The 26,062-nt window shown below is 41.7% G+C and overlaps 1 protein-coding gene across 1 annotated transcript in view; it reads right to left on the bottom strand.

Moving 5' to 3' along the window:
- The window catches only part of LOC136875010 (uncharacterized), a 318,959-nt gene that overhangs the window by 176,851 nt on the left and 116,046 nt on the right, over positions 1-26,062 (bottom strand). Inside the window, exon 3 of the mRNA XM_067148729.2 lies at positions 1,500-1,641. Within this exon, the coding sequence (XP_067004830.2) occupies positions 1,500-1,641 (142 nt within the window). The remainder of the gene's footprint in view (positions 1-1,499; positions 1,642-26,062) is intronic.

Consider the following 26,062-nt stretch of genomic DNA (forward strand, 5'->3'; position numbering starts at 1 on the left):
TTCCCACTTCTCCTCTAGGCAAATGCCGGGATGGTACCTAACTTAAGGCCACGGCCGCTTCCTTCCCTTCTCCTTGCCTGTCCCATCCAATCTTCCGATCCTCCCACAAGGCCCCTGTTCAGCATAGCAGGTGAGGCCGCCTGGGCGAGGTACTGGTCGTTCTCCCCAGTTGTATCCCCTGACCCAAAGTCTGAAACTCCAGGACACTGCCCTTGAGGCGGTAGAGGTGGGATCTCTCGCTGAGTCCGAGGGAAAAACCGACCCTGGAGGGTAAACAGATTAAGAAGTAAACAGATTAAGAAGAAGAAACACCAAATGTGTCACCAGAGATCTTTTACATGCCGACATCGTACGACATGGAGTGTCGAATGGACTTTTGTCCGCCCTTAAAAAATCCGTCTACCTCTGCCGGGTTTGAACCCGCTATCTTGGAATCCGGAGGCCGACAATCTACCACTGATCCACAGAGGCAGCTCAATGTCAGCTAAAGGGACTGATGGGTGCCGCATTGAAATAGAGCTCTTTAACATGTTAGTACATTTGCCGACAGATGCGTCTTATAATGAAGCACCCATTGTGTCGACATTCGATTCCTCAATCTTCACATTGAAAGCAAGTGCCTTGTCATGTGCATTGTGTAGTCAGTCACAACTTCTTATAATGATACATAAAACTAACTGACCGAAAACGACTTGTTTTGAACCAAACAACTTAATCTACGTGCCTAGTTCTTTCAGAGAAGAGTAAACAAAGAATAACTCGCTCCCAGCTTACAAAATTCCGTTTGAGAGCAGCATAATCAATCATCCCCGAGAAGAGTTTTCACCCTATCAATGCAGTAATTAAAACTGATATTAGTTAAACTCACAATCGGACTTTTCACACCGTTTACCGTTATACCATTGCCTGCTGTCCACCTCGCAACATTGTCTTTGTGCAGTCGCTCACAATCTTGTAACTTATTTATTACTCTATACAGTAAAACATAATCCGCAAAAAGCCTTAACTCCCATCGCAGTTATTTACTCATGTCGTTTAAATAAAGATCCAATAAAACTGCCTTGAGGAACTCCCCTCAATGATTACACGATCAGATAATGCTTCACCTACTGTAATTCTCCGAGTTCTCTTTTATAAAAACACCCATTCAGTCACTCTTTTGTTTAGTCCAATTGCACTCATTTTTGTAAATAGTCCCCATGATCTACCCTATCGAAAGCTCTCCTACTCTTTGAGTTGAGTTCGTTTACTGTACAACCAATATTACAGAAAACACAACTAATGCACTTGAAATGGTCGAATTGCTCAGTTTATTGTTTCATACTTGGTATTCAATCTCCTTCGGTATTTTTTTTAGCTAATCGACCGATATTGTTTTTATCTTGGAAATATTAATTTACATATCTACATTGATCACAACATGAACTATGCTATAATAATAATAATAATAATAATAATAATAATAATAATAATAATAATAATAATAATAATATACTCACTCGTTGACGACGACAAACTTGTCACCTTCCGAATAAATACAGCGCCCCTTTGTACTCAGTCGATTCTGCTCAATGGTAATCGGCTGGCGCACTCCGGACTGGAACCACGTCCCTTCCCATCTAGTGGGAAAACGGCAATTCCCTGAAACATAAAGGATATTCCAATTGAAATAAATCTTACGGAAGTTCAATGAAAATGAAAACCTACAACCTGTTTTCCAGTCATTGACCGGGTCAGGGATGGAATGAATGAAGCAGATATAGGCTATTGGTACGATGGGGTCGCCACTCCCAAAGTGATTTATTATTAATGACTGATAGATGCTATGAAATGAGAATGGAGAGTGTTGCTGGAATGAAAGATGACAGGGAAAACCGGAGTACCCGGAGAAAAACCTGTCCCGCCTCCGCTTTGTCCAGCACAAATCTCACATGGAACGACCGGGATTTGAACCACGGTCTCCAGCGGTGAGAGGCCGACGCGCTGCCGTCTGAGCCACGGAGGCTACCACGGAAGTTCAATATACAATATTAAGTTATGTTTTTAAAATCACAGTGCTTCAGCTTTAAATGTTACTGAATTTTTCGATGTTTGACTCCAAAGTACTCCTTCGATTTTGAGTTGTATAATATCTGTATTTCATAGGAAACAAGGAACACGGGGTCAAGAAATTTACCTTTGTTACACTTAGAATCCAAGCCATCAAATCTCAACTTCGCACATCCCCCGGAAGCGATTGGAGGATGGACAACGCAATCAGGTAGGAGAGAAAAAAGCGATATGAGGGCATTCTTAAGCCTAATGCAAAGAAGAGACGAATTAACATTGGCAACTGGGAGGATGCAGCGTCTGATCGGCCGACGTATTATCCTTAGGGGCCACAACATTTTGAACAACAGCAACGAAGGCACGAATGGGATAAAAAAAAGACCACAGAAAGGACCGAGGAAATCACAGAAGAAATTACCACCAGGCTCTACAATAATAAGGAGTTTTGGCAGTTTGATTTGCCAATATGGCGGCAGAGCTCGTGGTTCTAGAATTGGTTTCTTCAGCCACCTAAGAACCTATAATCGGCGACCTTGATGTACTCGGAACACAGTCGTTGTACTCGCCTGTGACGATGATTCAAGCCATGTGACGACTGAATGTTAGTACAGCATATTCGTTTAGAGGTACGAGACACGTGTCAAATCAACTTCATATAACAAGCTCCAACTTAATAAATGCTCTAATATATGATGTAGTAGTGTCTGTTGTCCCAAACAACATTAAGTTGGACCTTGAAAAATGTTTTCGTGAGAAATGAAATAAGAATAATGTTATTTGCTCTACGTCTCACTAACTACTTTTAAGTATCCAGTAGTCGGGAGATAGTGGGTTCGAACCCCACTGTCGGCAGCCCTGAAGATGGTTTTCCGTGCTTTCCCATTTTCACACATGGCAAATGCCGGGGCTGTACCTTAATTAAGGCCACGGCCGCTTCCTTCCAATTCCTAGGCCTTTCCTATCCCATCGTCGCCATAAAACCTATCTGTGTCGGTGCGACGTAAAGCAAATAGCAAAAAAAAAAACTACTTTTACGGTTTTAGGAGAGGCCGAGGTGCCGGAATTTAGTCACGCAAGAGTTCCTTTACGTGCCAGTAAATCTACCGACACGAGGCTGACGTATTTGAGCACCTTGAAATACCACCGGACTGAGCCAGGATCGAACCTGCCACGTTGGGAACAGAAGGCCAGCGCCTCAACCGTCTTAGCCACTCAGTCCGGCAATGAAATAAGATACGATAGGTAATTATTCCTACTGTGATATAAACGTTCAGGGAAGGACTACACATGTGAAAGGTGTTGGGCCAATGTGACTACGAGATGAATCTGACTTATTTATGCAAGCTATGTGAGATTATTCCCGGTTTTATACCCCTTGAAATGAGCCATTTTTATCCTCCTACCTAGACGAAATTGAAGCATCAGAGGTCAGGGGTACTCTTTCATTTCTCACATTTTATAGCCTGTGTTCTGTTTTCCTCAGGATTCAGATGAATGAACACCGTCCATGGCAGAAAGAACAGATGTATACAATCCGTGCTTCAGATTCTTATCCATCGTACTGTTAAATTAAACAAGGCTTACGAATTCTCCTAATACCACGTCTCTTAAAAGTCATTTAACAATCTGCTTCCTGACGGAATACAATAGCTATTCATCAGTACATACATTAACGGTGTGTCCTAATGTTTTTCAATCTGCGTATTAATTAGTGAATAATGTTTGTATATAGCGTTATTCATCTAAGATATTATCTAATCCATTTAAGGTACAAATATTCTGTTTTCATATTCTTTATTGGTATTAAGCGGATCGAAAAGCATTGTTCTTCCGTGGGATTATTTATAATGCAGATATTGACACCAAATGTGTTTCTTTAAATATAATTTCTGACACTAGCAAAAAACTTCAAACTGTTACAAATTTACACATCATACTTTTACTTTTTGAAATATCATTCTTATTTTCCTGCCACTTTTTTCCCCACACCTGTAAGGTCGCGGGTGCGAACTGAGTCGCAAATGTGGATTTGGCCCTGTTTTAGGCCGGATGGCCTTCCTGACGCCAACCCTCGATGGAGGGATGTAATCACTATTGCGTGTTTCTGTGGTGGTTGGTAGTGTGATATGTTGTATGAATATGATGAGGAGAGTGTTGGGACGGACATATAAACCCAGTCCCCGAACCAGAAAAATTAATCAGAAGCGGTTCAAATCCCCGACACGGCCGGGAATAGAACCCGGGACCTTCTGAACCGAAGGCCAGTACGCTGACCACTCAGCCAACGAGTCAGACACTTTTTGAAATATGAATAATACTTCAAATTGCTATTCGAGTGGCTGAGAGCGGGCGCTGGACTTGTCGTGTCACACAGCGTTCACTGGCGTAAAGACTTGTTGAAATGCAAGCTGTTTGCTTCTTGTGATCAAGCCATACATATAGTACTTTACTATACAGTGCGTATAATCGTATCTAGTAAATTCAATGACATTTATCTCTTGGGTTTGCAACGTTTTTATGGCAGGCGAACTAAACACGGGCAATGTACGTTTATGTTTAAAACATAATGGTGTTGATTGGTATCATCACCACATATGTTGTAATTCGGAGAGAAATTCTTCGGTCTGTGGCATAATCTCTCGAGGTAAGACAGCAAATGTGCATTGCCGTTCACGGTCAACATTTCGAACACATAATAAAATAAGATTCTTTTACTTTTTGCTTTATGTCACACTGACACAGATAGGTCAGATGGCGACGACAGTATTGGGAAGGGCCAGGAATGTGAAGGAAGCGACCGTGGCCTTAATTTACGTACATCCTCAGCATTTTCCTGGTTTAAAAATGAGAAGCCGCGGAAAACCATCCTCAGGGCCACCGACAGTGGGATTCGAACCGACTATCTCCCGAATGCAAGCCGACAACAACATGACCCAAACCACGTAGGCACTCACTCGGTAATAGAACAGTACCAATTAAGTCTAACTTGGACATACATCATTTACTATTCTAAAAATTGTCAGTTTGCTGTGCTACTAAAAATAACACATGCACATTACTTGGTCAATTTATTAAACTCTCTAGAAGACACTTCCATTAATTTTGTATAATAAAATGTTATTTTATTTGATACAAAGAGGAGTATTACACGTCTGCTTGCATATAACTTCATTGTAAGTATGGTTACAAACACGATAAGGCATTTAAACATGATGGTTCTAAAGTGTCTTCAGTATACCTTAAGCTTTCACGACTGCTTGCACTCTGCAAGGAATACGTTCTGTGACGGATGAGGCTGCTCTGACTATTCTTTCATTATGGTTCCAGTCAAAAATTATCATTTCAAGGAGCCTTAATTTAGCAGTAACTACTAATTTCCCGTTCCAAACAATACCACCCATTTTTAGGGTATTTACATCGGGCTAGTCCAAAAGAGAAATGTTGTTTTTCTTAATAAATTTGTTACTAGATTTGAATGTGTGACATTGATCCCCATCTTGCATGGAAATCTTGGTTTCTAATTCTCACCAAACCACTCCTCCATTTTCAGGACCAATCGTTTCTCAAGACTTTCTTTATATCGATCTTGTCGCATTATACCCTCTAGAATACGAAAGACGTCCTGTTCCCTTTCCACTTTCCACTGACCATATCGTGAATTTCGTTGGCCGTTTAATGGCTTGCTGAACAAGATTCTTATAACAAAGCTGAAAAGATGGTAGTCTGCAGACTCTGTTTCAACATTCCGTCAGTGTTGTTCATTTCTCGAATGACAGCTGCATTAGATGCTCTCTTGTTTCACTGAGTAATTTTTATCAATAAACATTCCGCTCACGGAGTCACTGTTTTCCTCCCCCCCCCACCCCACCCCACCCAGGGCTACTAGTTTTAATGTAATACGTTCACATTATCACTTGTACGACGCATAGTCTGAAGTATGCCTGAATTTGCTGCAGTTTCTCGTTGTGACAGATTACTGTGTAAGAGGAGTCCTTTCACAAACTCTATTTTGTAAGGAGGGATCCTAGGACTTCCCTTTACCTGATATATAAGTAAAATGGCATGTGTTTTCAATTAAGAATTGTATAATCACTACACCCTTAATATCACCGATGTTAACATTCAGTTGAGTGTATATGTCTAAAAAAAAATGCAGCAAAATAAACTACACCGCCTGACAAAAAAAAAGTTAAGCACCCAGAAAGAGTGGTCCAACATTATCCCATTTCGCTATACACGCACACCATTGATATGTGAAATGATTAGATTTACAAGGATCTGTAATGTGAAGAACGCCCAGCAGAGTGCATTCGTGATGGTGCCGTCTTGTTGTTGATAAGTTGTTACCAGTCAACTGCTGTCAGACATTTAAGAAAGACGTGCAAAGAGGACTACGTACAGTACGAAGCACCCGCGATGCCTCGCAGACGCGCTGGACAGCCTATCCACCAATTGACAGCATTTGACAGAGGCCTCAATGTGGTACTGCATAAAGCTGGTTGGTCGTATCGTGCAATTGCCAGGTATGTGGGCCATTCAGATGTCACAGTGGCCCGATGTTGGACTCATTGGGTACATGAGGGCACCCAATCACGTCGTGTAGGTTCGGATCGACCAAGAAACACCACCCCGAGGGATAACCGACGTGCGGAGCATCAAACATTGCGGGATCCCATAACTTCAGCACCCACCATCCGCGAGCACATACTGGAGACTGTACAACATCCTGTGAGTTCCCGCACAGTGTCTCGACGACTCGCATCCGCCCGATTGGGTCCTACCGCCCCATGCGTCGGTTGCTATTGACATCAGAACACCAACGCCTGCGCTTGGAGTGGTGCCTTGCCAGGGAGGCATGAACAGAGGACGAATGGCGTCGCATCATGTTCAGCGATGAGTCTCACTTCTCCATAACCTCCGATGACCATTGTGTGCGGGTTTGGTGCGTCGAGGGAAGAATGTGGAAGGCAGATCCTGCCCACATTTTGGAAGGACAGATCCGTTTGGAAGTCTCCCCTGTCATCATGGTGTGGGAAGCCATAGGATATGCATTCGGGTCACGTCTAATAGTGCTTCGGTAGACTTTGACGGCACAGCGATTCTGCGTCCGCACGTCCTACCCCTTATGGCACAGCATCCTGGGACAGTGTTCCAACAAGATGATGCACGTTCACACGCAGCACGTGTGTCTATGGACTGCCTAGAGCATGCTGAGGTCTTTGGACCTATCGAGCTCGGTTTTTTTTAGCTGCAGTCGCTTAAGTGTGGCCAGTATCCAGTATTCGGGAGATAGTGGGTTCGAACCCCACTGTCGGCGGCCTGAAGATAGCTTCCCTTGGTTTCCCGTTTTTACACCAAGCAGATTCTGCGGCTGTACCTAACTTAAGGCCACGGGCACTTCCTACCTAAAACACTGAACACTAATACACTAACGACTACACCACAGAGGCGGACCCGTTAAGATATAACTCTAGACAATCGGAGCGAAAGGAGCGGTCGTATGTCTTTTAGTTATGAGGAGTACCTGGAATGTTTACTGTTTTGCTTTCCAGAGATGGGACAGTAATACAAGTCGATGAAGCATCTTTTTGTGGTTTTCACAGAAGTGGGGATAAAGGAGGTATTCCGTTAAGTGAGCCTCTTGATGAGAAAGAGACGTTTCATTTAAATACATTAATGAATGGAGACGGTTCTCTCACTTACAGTACCGAGTGGCTGGATCGTTGGAAGAATAAACATGGGAAATATAAATTCGATTCGACGGTGGGTTGGTGCATGTATCAATGATAACGGAGGAAATACTGTATGATTGGGAAAGATAAATGGAGAAATGAAAATGAACTTGAACGTTACTCTCATATTAAGTTAAAAATAGGAATGAACCAAATGAAAGGGAACAGAGTAATTATGAAATAATATGAGAGGAAAGAGGGAGAGGAAATCGGAAAAGGTGAAGAGCGAGGTGATACATGTAGCAAGTTGTAAGGATATGCATGAATTAGTTTCCTAGATTCCCACAGTTGAAATCTAGGAAAAACTGCATAAAGCCTACATATAATTAACTATTATTTTTTCAGGGAATTCATAGGATATGCTGTATGTATAACTAAATATTTTAATTAACTTTTACGACATATTTTTGTTTGTAGTATGGGAAGGCGTGATTAACTCAGTGGTATAGCTGCTGGTTTCCCACCAGAAAGGCTGAATTTCGAATCCCGTTCGACTTTTGGTTGAAATTTCCATCTGAAAAAAAGCGCGTGCCGTCAGAAAGGGCGTTCGGCCTTAAAATCCCGGTCAAAACTAAAATCACCGGGCGAGTTCGCCGTGTGGTTAGGTGCGCGCTGCTGTGAGCTTGCATCCAGGAGATAGTGGGTTCTAACCTCACTGTCGGCAGCCCTGAAGATGGTTTTCGGCGGTTTTCCATTTTCATACCAGGCAAATGCTGGGGCTGTACTTTAATTAAGGCCACGGCTGCTTCCTTCCCACTCCTAGCCTTTTCCTATCCCATCGTCTCCATAAGACCTATCTGTATCGGTGCGACGTAACGCAGCTTGTAAAAAAAGACTAAAATGAGCCTGGGGGCTCCGATGACCCTAGAAATGAACGAAGATTGACTGAATGAATGAATGAATGAATGAATGAGTATTCTAAAAATTTAGTTCGGCTCACTGAAGCTGAATACTGTTCCGTGTAGTGATCTGGACAAGGACCGACTTACTTTGAATCTGCTGGAATGATGCGCAAACGCTCCCTTTCAAATACATTATTTTCAGTAATATTGTTACGTGCTCATGCGACCTTCAACCACCCTGTCGTAGCTCCCTTCTGCATTTCCTGGAAGGAATGAGTGAGTCAGGCCGGTAACCTTCCAGCCTGCCTGAACTCGATTGACAGTCTCTGCTTGTCTGGTGTCTCCGTAGATTTTTTTGAGGGCGAAACTAGGATGTTCCTACCCTGGCCGCTCCCCGAAGATACCAGAACTTCATCACCAGGTATAAAATAGCATGCTCGCCGCAAACAGGGCAGTGTGTTGGAGAGTAGTGTTGTGATGGAGTGTTAGATCAATTGGAGTGTTGAGTAGTAGTTGGGTTGGTGTTGTGCTATTGTCTTGTCCAATGCCATGTGTTGAGTAGTTCAGTGTGTGAAGCAGTCACGTGAATTACTTGTGCGAGTTATCGGCTTTGTCTGGACTCGAGCCAAGTGAACAGCAGTCGTTCGTTGTGATAGTCAACAGACCTCTGTTCGAAACGACCTACAAGAAAGCCGCTGTGTGAATTGACCGGTGCGTGCATGCGTCCGTGCGAAATGAAGTGAAAACTGAGATTTGTCAATCAAGATTATGGAGGGATCGCCCCTTCCAGGTAAATACCAGCTAGCCGGAGACCTGTTGTGAGGATAAGAAACTTTTGTAAATAGCCAGTAATTAGGAAAAAGTTGCCTTTAATTGTCAAATATAATTGTGTGTATACTGACTGTCATCCTAGGTTTTTTTTTTTTAAATTTGCTTTACGTCGCACCGACACAGGTAAGTCTTATGGCGACGATGAGACAGAAAAGGCGTAGGAGTGGGAAGAAAGCGGTCGTGGCCTTAATTAAGGCACAGCTTCAGCATTTTTCTGGCGTGAAAATGGAAAACCACGTTAAGTGACTTATCGTGTGGCAAGATTATTACCGTTCAGTAGGAAAGTTGGATATTTAGATTTGCGTAATTAATATTAAAGCCACCATATTTTCTAAATATCTGGGATCCTTGTTTTGGGCCTTTCTGTTCTTCACATTGACCAGCCTTCCTATTCACCGGGTATAGCTCCATGTAACTTTCAGGTGTTCCATTGTTAGAGCATCAATTTAACAGTAATCATGCGCAATGTGGTGTTATTGGGTTATTGGTTGTGGGTTATTGTTGACTGCCGATGTGTGTTCACTGCTGAACACCGTACGCAGACAGAAAACGGTAAGGGTGGGTGATGTTTTCAGGATGGCTCAAGTTTTTCTCGATTATGAATGATCATTGTCAAGGAACTGAACACAAGTACTCGTATATATATCCGAACCTAGAAGTTCAATATACATGATGCTTATTAGAGAAGTTAGAGGGAAAGACGAGGTCCTGAACTCACTAGAACGTGGAGATCAGTAGCACAGGTCTCGTGAAAACGTGATAGAAATTACAATGAATAAATTTTTCGCTCATTACTTGGTAGACAGGCGTCTCAGTTACTAAGATCATTAACAAAGAGCAGTAGCACTTAATAAACCTGTTTAGTGTCCGCGGTTAAAATGAAGAGGCTGTAAAAATGAAACGGAACATGGGATCTTCCTCCACATTAAATTGTAAGTTTTTTACCCAGTCTGTAGTTAGTAGTGTTTATGTTCGAATATAGCTCCTTTAGTTAGTACAAAATTCATTCTGTTCGAATACAGCTGATATCAAGCTGATTTTTCGGAAAATATATAAAGCCCTATTGTGCCGTGAAATTCGTCGCTACATCATTGCATAATAAATTCATATTTTATAGCAGTTCAATAAACTGATAAGTGACGACAATATCTATGACGATCGTCAATGAATTGCTCATTATTAAAGTGGTGGAAAAATCGGGATCTAAGCAAATTCTTACACATGTAGTATCATCGCATTCTACTGTATTCTGTAATCAAGACGTTCTCAGCTAAATGAGGACATCGCAATTCCATAAATCAATGCCGTTTTTATTGTTGTTGTTGTTGTTGTCAGTCCACAGGGTGGTTTGATGAGATGTTCCTTGACCAGACTAACTGAGTTGAACAAGTTATAGAGTTCTCAGTATGTGTTCTACCAGCACCTCCCGAGGTCAAGTTTCAATAACCTGATTTTTTATGACAAATGCAATTCCGAATATGTTCATTTGCGATCTTCAGCATTCTACTATAAAACGAAGTATAATGGTTTACTAGTGTCGCCATTGATATAATTGTAATCTTCTAATTAACGTATTTACCGGGCGAGTTGGCCGTGCGCGTAGAGGCGCGCGGCTGTGAGCTTGCATCCGGGAGATAGTAGGTTCGAATCCCACTGTCGGCAGCCCTGAAAATGATTTTCTGTAGTTTCCCATTTTCACACCAGGAAAATGCTGGGGCTGTACCTCAATTAAGGCCACGGCCGCTTCCTTCCAACTCCTAGGCCTTTTCTATCCCATCGTTGCCATAAGACCTATCTGTGTCGGTGCGACGTAAAGCACCTAGCAAAAAAAAAATTAACGTATTTCTCCCATCTCCCTACCTATCGGCAATTCCTTTGCTAATTATTTTATCTCTCCCATTCTTTTGGGTCCTTCTTTTCTTGGCTGTTACTTATGTATTAATAATAATAATAATAATAATAATAATAATAATAATAATAATAATAATAATAATAATAATATCAATTTCAATGGCCCATTCCTTGAAAAGTAATTTCATGGATACACATTCTAAAACTTGAATTGATCTTCCTGTTGAACCTGACGTTCAATTTTCTTAGGTTGCTTTCCTACTGACATTACTGCTTACTATTTCCACCTAACTGAATCCCTCCCTGCAACTTCATACCTTTCGGTAGATGATCCATGTAAACTATGAACAGCAAAGGTGAAAGCTTGCAGCCTTGTCTAACCCCAGTAAAAACCTTGAACCAAGAACTCATTCTACCACCAATTATCAACGTAGTCTAATTGTCAAAATAAATGCCTTTGGTTGCTTTTAATAATCTACCCTTAAACTCATAATCCCCCACTGTGGATAATATCTTTTCCTCGCTACTCTGCTATAAGCCTTCTATACATCTAGACAACAAACGTAACTGTCTACTACTCTCATAGGAATTTTCAATTACCTGGCTCATACTGAAAATCTGATCCTGACAGCCTCTTTGTGGTCTGAAACCAGACTGGTTTTCATCCAACTTACTCTCAACTACTAATTGCAACCTCTTTTCCAAAATGCCATTATACACCTGGCCTGGTGAAAGCAAAGCAAAGTCATGTCCGTACAGGCCATGAAGGCCCTTGGAAGGTAAAGGCATCCACTATCCGTAATATATAGAATATGTTATGAGTCATGGGGTAGATTGGTTAGCTATAAGCCCGGCCGCGTTTCCCCCCAGAAATTAACCTGGTACTCATTTCTGGTGTAGGCTGAGTGAACCTCAAGGCCACGCGCACCTTGGGAAGTGAAAATCTCATTTCTTAAATTTTCCTAAATTTGTCGTATTCCTGACGGGGAATCAAACCCAAATCCTTCCGGGTGAACCGAGCACGCCTTTACCACCTCGGTCAGGCAGCCCCTTGCCTGGTATACTGTTCAGTGAAAAATACCTACATAGTTGTTGCAGTCTTCTTACAGGTAGGTGCAATTACTGCTTTCGTCCAAACCTTACTAACATTCCATGCTATTTTATCCCTGACTTCCCACTATATTTCACCATTTCAGGTATAATTTAATGACTTCGGTTGTTCACGCGAGATTTGAAAAGATTTTCAAAGTTATTTCTTTCAGTTGTCAAGTGATTGCCTGGAATATATTATGAGTTATTATGAATTAACCTAATTTATTCACAACACTTTGTCCCTCCCTTTCTAAGATCCCCCCTTTTACTGTTCACAAAGGTTTCCCTGCCGCTTGGCTAAGCTATTCCAGGTTATTGCCGAAATCTTCCCATAACTTCTTTTTGGATTCAACAACTGACCGCTTCTCAGCCTAAAGTTCTGCAGATTACGAGGTGTTGTGTAGTCCTGGCTTTCTAGATCGTACTTCTATATTCACTTACAGATTAATACTTGCAGCAATACTCGGCCGATATTAGAGGATGTGAAACAAAATTGCTTGGTACTAGAATATCGTCCGCCTCTGTGGTGTAGTGGTTGGTGTGATTAGCTGCCACCCCTGGAGGCCCGGGTTCGATTCCCGGTTCTGCCAGAAATTTGAAAAGTGGTACGAGGGTTGGAACGGGGTCCACTCAGCCTCAGGAGGTCAACTGAGTAGAGGTGGGTTCGATTCCCACCTCAGCCATCCTCGAAGTGGTTTTCTGTGGTTTCCCAGTTCTCCTCCAGGCAAATGCTGGGATGGTACCTAACTTAAGGCCACGACCACTTCCTTCCCTCTTCCTTGTCTATTCCTTACAATCTACCCATCCCCCCACAAGGCCCATGTTAAGCACAGCAGGTGAGGCCGCCTACCCAGTTGTATCCCCTGACCCAAAGTCTTACGCTCCAGGACACTGCCCTTGAGGCGGTAGAGGTGGAATCCCTCGCTGACTCCGAGAGAAAACCCAACTTTGGAGGGTAAACGGGTTAAGAAAGAAAGAAAGAAAGAAAGAAAGAAAGAAAGAATTTAGATAAGTTATTTTTGTCGAAGTGACCGTAGGTCATTGCGCAGTAACTTTACACGTAACAGTATCTATCTATCTATCTATCTATCTATCTATCTATCTATCTATCTATCTATCTATCTATCTATCTATCAAGGCCTCAGCCCGAAGATTGGTTGGACACCCAGGCGTACTATAGAAATGAGAAGAGAGGTAGCTTCCCGTAAGTTTTCTCACCGAGGCAGAAGGGGGCTATTACGTTTCTTGCCAAACTCACTGATAGGCACACACCAACTGATCCTTTAAGTAGAACTTTCACGTCATTTATCACACGGAATGGCTACATGAGAATTGGGTCTTACCTCAGTCATGAGACAGACAGATCTGTGAAAGCTGCACACTAGATCTAGCCCATACCACAAGATACAGTAAATTCTGCATCTCACAGGAGATGGATCTGAGCAGACACAAAACAATACAATAATACATTATCTCCGGCAAAGCAGAAGACTAATATTATGTCGCCTTGCCAAAGTGAATCGATTTTTCATATTGGAGTTGAGTTTCCTAAGCTGGTAACAGGTGTCACGATGTATTGGCAAAATACCAGAAGAGCTTGTGCAGAGCGACGGAGCTGCAACAAATGATGGCAGTTGCTCGAACACTATCTTATTGCCGTGTAGGCCGAAGTCTTCTAGTTCTAGCGGTCTCGTCTGGACTATTTAGAACTAGATAATGAGCATTTAGCGACTCCTGTGTACTGCTCATTCTGGCATTGAGTTAACTACGAGACTTGGAGACATACTATGAGTCGGGTGGTCTTCTAAACGCAAGTTTGAACCTGGCTCGGACTGGTGGTACTAGAAGAAACTCAAATAAACTAGCCTGTTGTCAGTATGCTTACCAGCAACTAAAATAATTCCTGAGGGACAAAATTTCGGCAACTTGGTGTCTCCGAAAAGCATAAAAGTAGCTACTGATACGTCAAACCTATATAATCATTATTGAATATTATGACCACAATCTGGCTTGAGAAGCTAGAGAAACAACATATATTCTACTATAATAATAATAATAATGGCGTATGGCTTTTAGTGCCAGGAGTGTTCGCGGACATGTTCGGCTCGCCAGGTGCAGGTCTTTCAATTTGACTTCCGTAGGCGACCTGCGCGTCGTGACGAGGATGAAATGATGATGAAGACAACACATACACCCAGCCCCCGTGCCAGCGAAATTAACCAATGATGGTTAAAATTCCCGCTGCCGGGAATCGAACCCGGGACCCCTGTGACCAAAGGCCAGCACGCTAACCATTTAGCCATGGAACCAGACAACATATATTCTACTGAATATTCTACTGGCTGTAGCTTGCCACTGGCGTTGTGAACGTTAATCACGCATTTCATGTTCTGTTTTAGGAACTGTTCGACGTATCAATGATTGTCGATAGTAATAGTCAAAGTTTCTTTAAACAGTCATATCAGGTAAATCTTGATCCATTCTTTTACTACCAGCACTATGATATGAAATTCAGAGCAGTTCACAATCATTTTTCAAATTTCCATCGAGATAAGAACGTGGAAGGATTCAGAGTGTGGTGGTGATTATTGTTTTAACAGGAAGTTCAACTAGGCAAGAATCCTCTATATAACACTAATCTGAGAGAAACAATAGAAGGGATCCGACACTTCGAAAAATGAAGGTATCAGAAAGACAAGGGCAACGAAGGCCGTGAAAATGGAAGACTCCCTAGGATTCGCAAACCTAATACCGTCGGGGCCGGAAATGAAAGTAGGATAGGATAGATGAAAGTGAGGAGCCTGGCATAAGTAAGTGGAAGCAATGCCAGGTCTCAGCTCAGGGCCCCGTGATTGCCAACCCACGCTCCCAAGTTGAGAGCCCCTGGAACCCCTCTTAGTCGCCTCTTACGACAGCCAGAGGACACCGTGTGTCTTATTCTTCTGCCTCCATCCACAGGGGCTAGGAAAGATTCAGAGTGGCTATGAATAAAATGTAAATCAAATTTATTTTCTCCCTATTTAACCAGGTGAGAAGGTACAGTATGTATTGAATACACATCAACGATTATTTCAGGTATGATCGATGTGTTATAACATATACAAGTGGTAATTTGAATCAACTTGTTCTCTTCAACAAATTTTGACAGATGTAAAACAGAAACCTCTAATACAGTATGTCAGTGCAACAAGTCCCTCATTTGAAGGAAATACTTGTGAAGGCTATGTGTGACCAGTTGCGATGTACTGTGCTCTGTGCTCTGGATAAAGGTGACATTAAGAAATTAGAAGCCTTTGAGATATGACGCCGGCACAATTTAGAGAAAATACAGTAAGCTGGATTCAGGAGATGACCGATACTAATGTACTGGGCCGAGCTGGTGAGGGATGACAGCTACTTAACCAGATCTAGAGGAGGTCATCGAGTCTGCGGCACAGATTGCGAAAGAGCGGCCGGATGTGTCCTCGAGGAAGGACAAGAAACATGATTATGAAGACTTTCTTCACTGACACAATCATATCTGAAGAACCACGGAGGGGCCAAAAGGATAGCTCAAGATAGATTAATTAGGACGAGACTCATCGTAGGGAAAAACCAGTCGTAAGACTGAATACACATGACGACCGTGATGATGATGTACAAATTATGCACTGTATAGAGGAAAAGGTGCAAATATGGGCTATGGGCTACGGACAGACGAGGTTTTGGCTCTGTTTAATGCTGCACTCTACTGAGAGTAAAAGGGGAGTGTTCTTCCAAGTGCTCTGAACGTTACAGATGCCTTTTGATAGCGTATGATGCCATTACTTTTATCATACTTTCGCCAGAAACGTTTATATTTATATTGTAGAAAATGCTTATTATTACTTTCTACGGTTCTGTGTTCAGTTAAAGAACCATACCTTAAATAAATTAAATAATTTAAATAAATGCACATTATGGTAAAAAGAATAACAAATTCGTTTGCGAGCACGGTGTACATTTTCTACATCACATATTAGTGGCAATATGAACTGCTCACTGTGGTGTAAATATGGGATACTGACCTATATTTGCACCATATGTTTCATCCCATTTAAAACAAAACTAATGGAGAATAATTTGTGATAGGATGCCATGGAGCGTTGAAAGGTAGGTGAAACAAAATAAGCGAAATATATGGGATGAAGGAGGAATGGTCAAGGATGTTATAACTGTGAGACTCTCAGCAAAAACTCATCTGTCACTCCTGCCTCCCGCCACCCCACTTCGAGAGCCTTGGGACCACTACGGTAGCTGTGAAGGCCCTTCAGGGACTCTGAAAAGTAGTGGTAAAAGGGGATATAGTTAAGACGCAGCAGGTCGTTATGCATGTTAGGTACCAAAATTCGTTAAAGAAAAGCATTGTGCATTTAAATCTTATCGCAATCGTATAGTATTTTTGAAGTGATTTCACATACTGTATATGAGTTGATTATGTGTGTAAGTTACAGAAGATATTATGAGTAGAATTTTGTAGATAATAGAAATTTATTAAGGAAAGCTGCGTGTTTAATAGAAAAATTGTAAATGTAAATGGTATAATACCATATTTTAGAAAAAAATATCTGCCTTTAATTTAAAATTTAGTTGTTGAGAACAACGTACTTTTGTGTATCATTTGCCACCGAGGTAGACAAATAAAGTATTTTGATTTGATTTGATTATCATCAGCATCTAAAATACTTGGGCCGATGACCTTCGATCTTAGGCCCCTTAAAACAACAAGCATCATCATCATCATCAGGAGAAAAACTAGAGAACAGAGATATGGGGCTTTTTGCTTTGACTTCGTCATAGTATATACGAGGCGTCTTGCCTATCGGTTAGCCACGAGGGATGATTTGCCCTATCCTTTCCAAGCACGTGCAGAAGGAAGAGCACGGGAAGATCTATTTCTACGGAAACACATATATGTATTGTCTTTCGCAAATCGACAGGGACTTCAACAATGGCTGAAACAACGTTCATGGGTCGCTTAAAGGAGCACTACAGCAACCAAATCAGATCCGCTCTTCTGTAATCTGATGGTCACCTGGGCCAAAATGATATCATGGAATGGGAAAATTTACGTCCAAGTTCGGAGAGCAGTTCTAGGTTTCCGTATAACTGGAATTACGCTCTTTCATAGGGATGCCGACTTTATTGTTGCTGAAAATGAGCCAATGAAATCATATAGTCTTTCTACGACTGATCTACTGCCGTTTGTCGACGACATGACCTGGAAGAGAAGCCTCTACTCACGGGAAATACGCCACCATATGGAACTATAGGTCTACAGTCTCGGGCACATTCATCAGGTCAGTTCAGCCTATTTGACTGGGTTTCTTCTTCCATCACGAAAAAGACCAGACGCAATAGGAGTCAAAAATCTACCAGTGCTGCTCTCATTGCTGGGTCTCGACATTAGAAGCTTCTTAGGGAGTCTGTGGAGAGATCCAAAGCAAAGAAAGCGAAGAACAGTTTAGAATTTGTTGAGAATAACACGAAGGCTACATAAAAAAGGAAACTGTCTGTCGAAAAGAAATGAAGGCCTGTTCAGAGATTAGAACGGGATTACGGGAATTCGGATAATGAATCGGTTTCAACAAATGAGAGTGACAGTAATTTAGAGATGGCTGCTGGAACAGAAGAACCTAACAATTCCTATGCCACATGCACTTGCTACGAAGGAAAATTTTCAGCTGACAGAACTTCGGATGCAGTGCGCTGTGTGCTCAATGTAGGTGCACAACGAATGTGCAGGTGCAGATAAGAATGTTTATGCACTGTTCAAAAGAGAAATTTGACCACTTTTTATTCTGTTCATACGTTCCTGATACGCATATATATTGAAATGAAAAGAGACAGGCAATGAAACGAAAGCTACTTCTTTGAAATAATTAAGAATTAAAATGAAAAGCATTCTTTGGACACTCAATGCATGATGCCATTGCACAACGTCTCATACACAAAGTGGTCTGCACGGGATAATAGTTTTGCAATACCTTCTTATGCTTCTGACAAGACGCCGCACGTTCAGTTGAGTCAGACGTCCCCACTCCTCTAAAAGGACGCCTTCGAGGGCTTGTAGTGTTTGGGGTGGTAGATTTCTGGACTGAATACGTTGCTCCAGTTAGTCAGAGACTTGTTCGGTCGGACTGAAGTCGCGACTTCTGGATGGCACATGTTGCTCATGCAGTAATCTCCGAACGATTATGGCATCATGCGCCCTAACATTTTCATCCATAAAGACTGTGTTTTCTCCAAGTTGTCTCACGTGAGGAATCATATGTGGCACTAAGATCTCGTGAATGTACTGTTGAATAGGATCCATTGCGAATAATCAGATTGTACACTTGTCAGATGAAACCACTCCACACGTCTTTTCTAGACTGGTAGACGACCATCTAAACGATATAACGCGAAACGGGATTTATCCGAGAACAACGGCGATATCTTAGCTACCACTGCAGACAATCTCTAGCAAACTGGAGTCTCTGTGAGGATGTCGTATGTCCAGTGTAGGTACTTGAGCGGGTCACTGGGATATTAAATTGGCCTCTAGAAGCCTATTACTCACTGTTTGGTCACTACCTTGTACTTCAGTAGCTTCCTGTAGGTCCACCAGTATTGCTCGAACTGTAACTTGGCCGTTTTGTAGAGATTGTAGACTCAGAAAACGATCCCACGCTGCGGTGGATTTCCTTTGACCGCCCGTACTAGGGTGCCTGGCAACACTTCCAGTCACCTAGAAATGTTTTCACAAATACCAAATTAAATTCTGAGAAACCTCTAGCATTCTAGCTACGTAGATCTGCGAGTAGCCTTCTTGAAGTAGTGTAAGTGCACGAGTGGCTTCATTCTTCGACAACTGCTTCCTCCGTTGCCTGCCTCGGTCCGAACGATCAACCATGATTCGTAAATACTATACTCCATACATCATACACCAACCTTTGAACTGAGGCACTCGTACCTTTCCACTGACACTGACGCCTCCTAAACGTCCGGATGGCAGTGGAGCCCCCTGTTACGTAAACAGGACATGTTTCTACCGTAGTAGGCCATCCCACTATACATCCGTACATTGTAATTAGGAACATCTAAAGACGTGACCAAATTTATTTTTGAGCTGTCTATATGAGGTTTTTGCCAGTAAGGAAATAATCAAACACCATGATTTGCATACGTGATTTCGCTTGTTGATTTTCAAAAGGCAATGATCAAATGATCAAATATTGAATATTTTTAAATGCTAAAATTGCTTGTAATTATTAGAAATACATAAATAAATTCTGTTTTATAATGTTATTTTGTTTCTTAATCTCCTCAGAGGGTTCAGAATTCTTTTGAGATAGACCACATTTGGACCATAATTTGACAAACCCTGATTTCTCACGTTTAGAATTTAAAAAAATGAAATGAATGAAAAGTGTCTTAAGTTTTGAAAGATTGCACAAATGCATTGCATAGCAAGCATTGTTTATTTACCATTTTGTGACGCTAACGCTCATATCTGCACCGTTTAGTCCACTTAAGTGTCAAGATGAGTGAATGATGTAGCAGAAGCTCGATGTTGGATGAAGTGCAGAAAAATACATTTTATGTGGACGTTTGAATAGCATTAAGAAGACGTCATTTTATTATTCTGGCAATATGATATGAAATCGAAAGTATGGATCAAAATTTAAGATGTTAATGAATAATGGGCTAAGATTTGTTGAGCTGTCTGCGAAGCTTGCCGTATTCTGTAGTCGTGCCGAGGCTGGCGGTACAGTACTAAAGACATGTCAGGTCGTGAACTCTCCTGGGGTTTGCGGGCACACCGAACATGCTACCGTGATGAACAGCATGTGGCAGAAGCCAGAACAGTCCCACCTCGACTTACACACAGGCAATATCAATACGAGCTCCGAAGCGCACGCCAATGAGCGGTTACTATAGGTAACAAAAGTTCTACACGCAGGTAGTCTAAAATTAAGTTAAGAACACCTCTCCTATTTGTATTATTCCCTATTTTATTCCTATTTTCAGCCAAACTAGAGTAAATAGGTGAGAGTGCCCGATTATCGGATGATTTCTGAATATCGGATAGTAAGCATTTCTTCCAGTATCTGTTGCACTCTCGCAGAAAAGAAAGAATATGTTTTGTTTTGACTTCAAACCAAAACAAGTTTCTTTGAATTAAGAGGCGTACTTTATCGCGATATGGTAGTCTTATACTCGGTTCATGTTGTTTCCGACCACACTGTATATACTGAGTATTAAGGAGGTTTATAGAGAAACATTATGTTTTAGGTTTCTGTAAATCTGATGATAAATTAGGACATTTATGGACAAAAGTGTTGTTTTGGATTACCAGTATTTTACATCTGCTTATTAACAAAAAAATTGGAAGACAAAGATGGTTTGTAAGGCATTTGTGTAACTGCTCAGTAACAGGCCGATTAGTAGACCTAGATGGCGTGTTAGGCATTTATTTACTTGCTTAGTAACGCGCAGATTAGTTGACTTAGAAGCAGAGAGTTGGTCGTGCAGATAGGGTCGCGCAACTGTGAGCTGGCATTCAGGAGAGTGTGGGTTCGAACCCCACTTTCGGCGGCCTTGAAGATGGTTTTCCGTGGTTTCCCATTTTCATACCAGGCAAACGCTGGGGCAATACCTTCATTAAGGCCACGGCCGCTTCGTTACCACTCATAGCCCTTTCATACCCCACCAACGCCATACGACCTATCTGTGTCGGTGCGACGTAAAGCAAATTAAAAAAATAGACTTCGATGATTTATTAGGAATTTGGGGGCATGCTTATTAACAAAGAGTTTGGGAAAGAAACATATAGGCTACCTGAAAATATAGTGTTTTAAAAGAGTATCGTTTCGTATTTGTAGAATACGGCATTGCATGAAGTAGCTTTAACGTACATGAATCAATAGGTTTCTCGGCAATAATTCCTTGGTCTTCAAGATTCTAAGTATCAATGAACTACAAAACTCTTCTATACTTGAATCCGTAGCCAACAATACTGGAAAACTAACTGCAAAACACTCCAAGACTTTTTACCAGAGAAGTCTGTATAAAGTAATATAGACGTAAGATGAGGTCAGCCATGTGCTCGCTCTCCGCGAAAAATCGCGAGCTGGAAAGTCTGCAGATGACTGGAGGAGCGACGCGGACACAGAACCCATTTATATTCCTCACGGCAAAACTAACTCAGATCCAGCTGTGAGGGTATCACGCATGACAGCATACCAGCGACAGCCAGGCGACCCAGGTCTCTTGGACATTCTGTGTTCGATAACGAACGTAAAGCGCATTACCAATTTGGTATCTATTACAGTACCCACATGGTAGGTAAATGGGGGTTGGTATTTTCATGCTCCACACCAGGACCAGGAAGATCTGCCGCTGGAATTACGTTGCTAAATGTCGTTATGATAGCCTATATTTTTTTCTAAAATAAATTCAAAAATCTTGGGGGACAAATTTCAGCAAACACAGAGATGGTTATTCACAAGATAATCGACGAAATCGAAGAATACGACTCACTGTATGTTGTATGTTGGGTATTCAGCCCGAACGCTGGTTTGATCCTCCACAGCTCCACCGACAGCTGTCATAGATAGCCTAGGCGTCACTGAAGAGGCATACTAGGGAAATGCTTTTTCCTTTTTTGCTAGTGGCTTTACGTCGCACCGACACAGATATGTCTTATGGCGACGATGGGATAGGAAAGGCCTAGGAGCTGGAAGGAAGCTGCCGTGGCCTTAATTAAGGTACAGCCCCAGCATTTTCCTGGTGTGAAAATGAGAAACCACGGAAAACCATCTTCAGGACTGCCGACAGTGGGATTCGAACCCACTATCTCCCGGATGCAAGTGCACAGCCGCGCGCCCCTGACCGCACGGCCAACTCACCCGGTACTAGGGAAATGAGGAGTGATGTAGTTTCTCATTGCTTTTCTCACCGAGCCAGAAGTTGCCATTACATATCAATCTGCCAATCCCACTGAAATACATGCACCAACCGGTCCCCTGAGCGATATTTTCACACCATTCATAATAGAGACTGACTGCATAAGGAATGGTATTATTAACTTCGCTCATACCTCGGTCAGTTTCATATTGTCAAAGTCAACCATGATACTAAGACAAGTTAATGAAAGTAACAAATTTATTCTAATCCATGCCAGAAGACAAAGTGTACTGTAAACACTGCATCTCGTCAGGAAAGGCATAGGTCTCACTACTGGTTAGACAATTAGAAATACACATATCCTTTGTTATTTCATAAATGCATGAAAACTAATACAGTTTAATATTGTCCCTGTTGCTGCATATCGTAGAGAATATTATCCCAGATGCTTATGTATGCCAGAGAGAGAGGGTATAATAATAATAATAATAATAATAATAATAATAATAATAATAATAATAATAATAATAATAGTAATAATAATAATAATAATAATAATAATTCATTGAAATATTGATAAAACGATACCGCTTGGACAGAAAAAAAATTATTGTAGAGGGAGTTATGGTTATAAAGACGGATTTATAATAACGGATTCTAATGTCAATTGGTAAACACAATGACATCTGAAAGTTGAATTACGTTAATTATCTGCCACATCATATCATTTAATTCGCACTAATATGAGGTTTTCGACACAATAAACACATACACAAAATACGAAATGACAATACCTTACCTTTGTCTGGGGGAGTACATTCATATTGACGACTTAATTTTAATTTCTTATATATAATTGTTGTTCAAACTATGCAGCACTCCACAATTGTAAACTACCGTAATTAAATAAATCTCAAATGACAATTTGTTACACCTTCCTCTTCACAGGCATAGAAACACTCGAAGACCTCAAAGTTCTTTGAACTTGCACGATTCGGTAAGTCTTTAGCCCGAAGGCCGACTGCATCCCTAAACAGAACCATTACAACTGTCATGGATAACCAAGGGGCGCTGAAGAGGCGTTCTGGGAAAATAAGAGGTGAAGAAGTTTCCCAATGCTTTCCTCATTGTGCCAGAATATGCTATTACATCTGTCTGTCAAATCCATATGATCGGATGGGTATTATCCAGACTGGTGGTACACTAAATGAAATCGAATGAAATTGCAGCAAAGCTAATGCAGTATGCTCACAGTTGGGGTCAACGGTATTCTGCATGAAAGAATTATGTTACTTATAATGTTATGAGCTTTACGTCCCGCTAACTACTTTTACGGTTTTTAGACACGCCGAGGTGCCGGAATTTAGTCCTGCAAGGGTTCTTTTACGTGCCAGTAAATCTACAGACACGAAGCTGACGCATTTGAGCAATTTCAAATACCACCAGACTGAGCCAGGATCGAACCTGCCAAGTTGGGGTCAGAAGGCCACTCTGAGCCACTCAATCCGGCAAGAAGTATGTTACATCACTCCCTTTTCATAGCGACTTTGCTGTACATGAGTGAAAACTGGATTGTCTTACAATATTTTATTCACAAACTGGAAATAACAGAAATGAAAGAAGCAATAGTGATTGCTGATAAAACAGGTGGGAACAATGGTAGGAGGTATTCCCATAGGATGATAAAGGATACATTAGGAATGTGTTTGAACTAGCTTCGGTGGTGGAATGACGTGAGGCGAATGGAGGAGGATAGGGAAATAACGGACTCGGTCATGGACGTTAAGAGAAGATGAGGGAGTTCAAGATAGTTTGACTACGTTCTTAATTATTTAGAAAAAAGTACTGTGGAACTAAGTGAGGCCAGAAAGCGAGTTGCAAATAGGGGATTGCGGAGGTCCTTCGTTCGCAGAGGCTTGGATATTGTACAATAGAAGTCTATGAGGAAAATGAATATGTATTTACAGTCACTCAAAACATTTTTTTTTTTGCTAGGGGCTTTACGTCGCACCGACACAGATAGGTCTTATGGTGACGATGGGATAGGAAAGGCCTAGGATTTGGAAGGAAGCGGCCGTGGCCTTAATTAAGGTACAGCCCCAGCATTTGCCTGGTGTGAAAATGGGAAACCACGGAAAACCATCTTCAGGGCTGCCGATAGTGGGATTCGAACCTACTATCTCCCGGATGCAAGCTCACAGCCGCGCGCCTCTACGCGCACGGCCAACTCGCCCGGTCACTCAAAACAATAATGGTCGTATGGTATTTTATAAGTTCCTCTCAGGTACATTTTTTTCAGGAACAATTGAACAATTTTGAGCATCCACAGGATTTGTATCTACTGTACATGTGAAGTGAATTATAATCTGATAACAATTAAAATTAAATCTAATGAAATATTAAATGCGAGGAGCATAATTATAACAACTTGCGCTCGTTCTTTAATAATAACAATAATAATAATAATAATAATAATAATAATCTCTTCTTGTACCGTTTTTTCCTACACCGGTTGGATCGTAGATGCGAACTGCGTAGCACTTGTGTATCTGACCTCGTTTTACGGTCAGGTGTCCTTCCTGACGCCAATCCTATATGGAGGGATGTAATCACTATTGCGTGTTTCTGTGACGATTTGTAGTGTAGTGTTTTGTCTGAATATCAAGATGAGAGTGTTGGGACAAGGACAAACACCCAGTCCTTAAGCCAGAAGAATTAATCAGATGCGATTAAAATCCCGCGAGGTCTGCGGATCTGAATCCTATTGAACATGCCTGGGAAGCATTGGGGAGGCGAATTGCATCCCGTCAGCCTCCACCAAGGACCCTCCAAGACCTTCGCATTGCCCTTTTGGAATAATGGGATCGACTGCCCCAAGAACTCTTGGACCATCTGATAGAGAGCATGCTACGTCGTTGCGAAGCATCTGTGGCCATTAGGGGTAATCATACACCCTATTAACAGCATATTTTGTTGTGGAAGACATTGCCAAGTTTTGTTAGTTGTTGTCAAAGGTGTACCTTAGCTATCAGAACCTTTCTGACACTGTTTTTTTGTGGACAAGTTGTATGACATATGGTGTGTGATTCAGCTTCCGTTTGTTTATCAATCCGTCTGACATTCCTATCAGGCGGTATGGCCTCGTTTAGTGATTATGCTTAACTTTTGGACACTAATGTATGTATGTATGTATGTATGTATGTATGTATGTATGTATGTATGTATGTATGTATGTATGTATGTATGTATGTATGTATGTATGTATGTGCTGCGGATAGTTAGTGAACTAACGTATTCCAATGAGATTAATATTTTAAACCACCATTACAAGTTGTACTGCGGACCTGACTTGTTGAGAATTAAGAGCTTACTTCCAAGCAGCCAGATATCTGGTACCGTGGTAAAAGTTCTTAGGTGGACCCAGATGTTACACTCATACTTTACACGACAGCGAACTTGGAACGCAAAAGATTTACAAGGTTCTGCCACTAAGGGAATTTATTGACGCTGACCTAAACGAGAGAAAATACACTTGTGTGAAATTTAGTTTGGTCTATATTTCTTTTGGACTACTATTCTTAAAAGGCAGATGAACTTGATGTTCTCTTGACTTCTGCAGTATGTCCTAGACCAGGGCCTCTTAGGGTGCATGCCCTTGGTGCATGCACTGTGCACTGTGCAAAAGACGACTTCGCTTGGTTGACCAGAGTGCAGACCCCCACTCCTCTATTTGGAGCAATAACACTTACTCTCTCT

Source organism: Anabrus simplex, chromosome 1 (genome assembly GCF_040414725.1).
Source record: "Anabrus simplex isolate iqAnaSimp1 chromosome 1, ASM4041472v1, whole genome shotgun sequence".
NCBI lineage: Eukaryota > Metazoa > Arthropoda > Insecta > Orthoptera > Tettigoniidae > Anabrus > Anabrus simplex.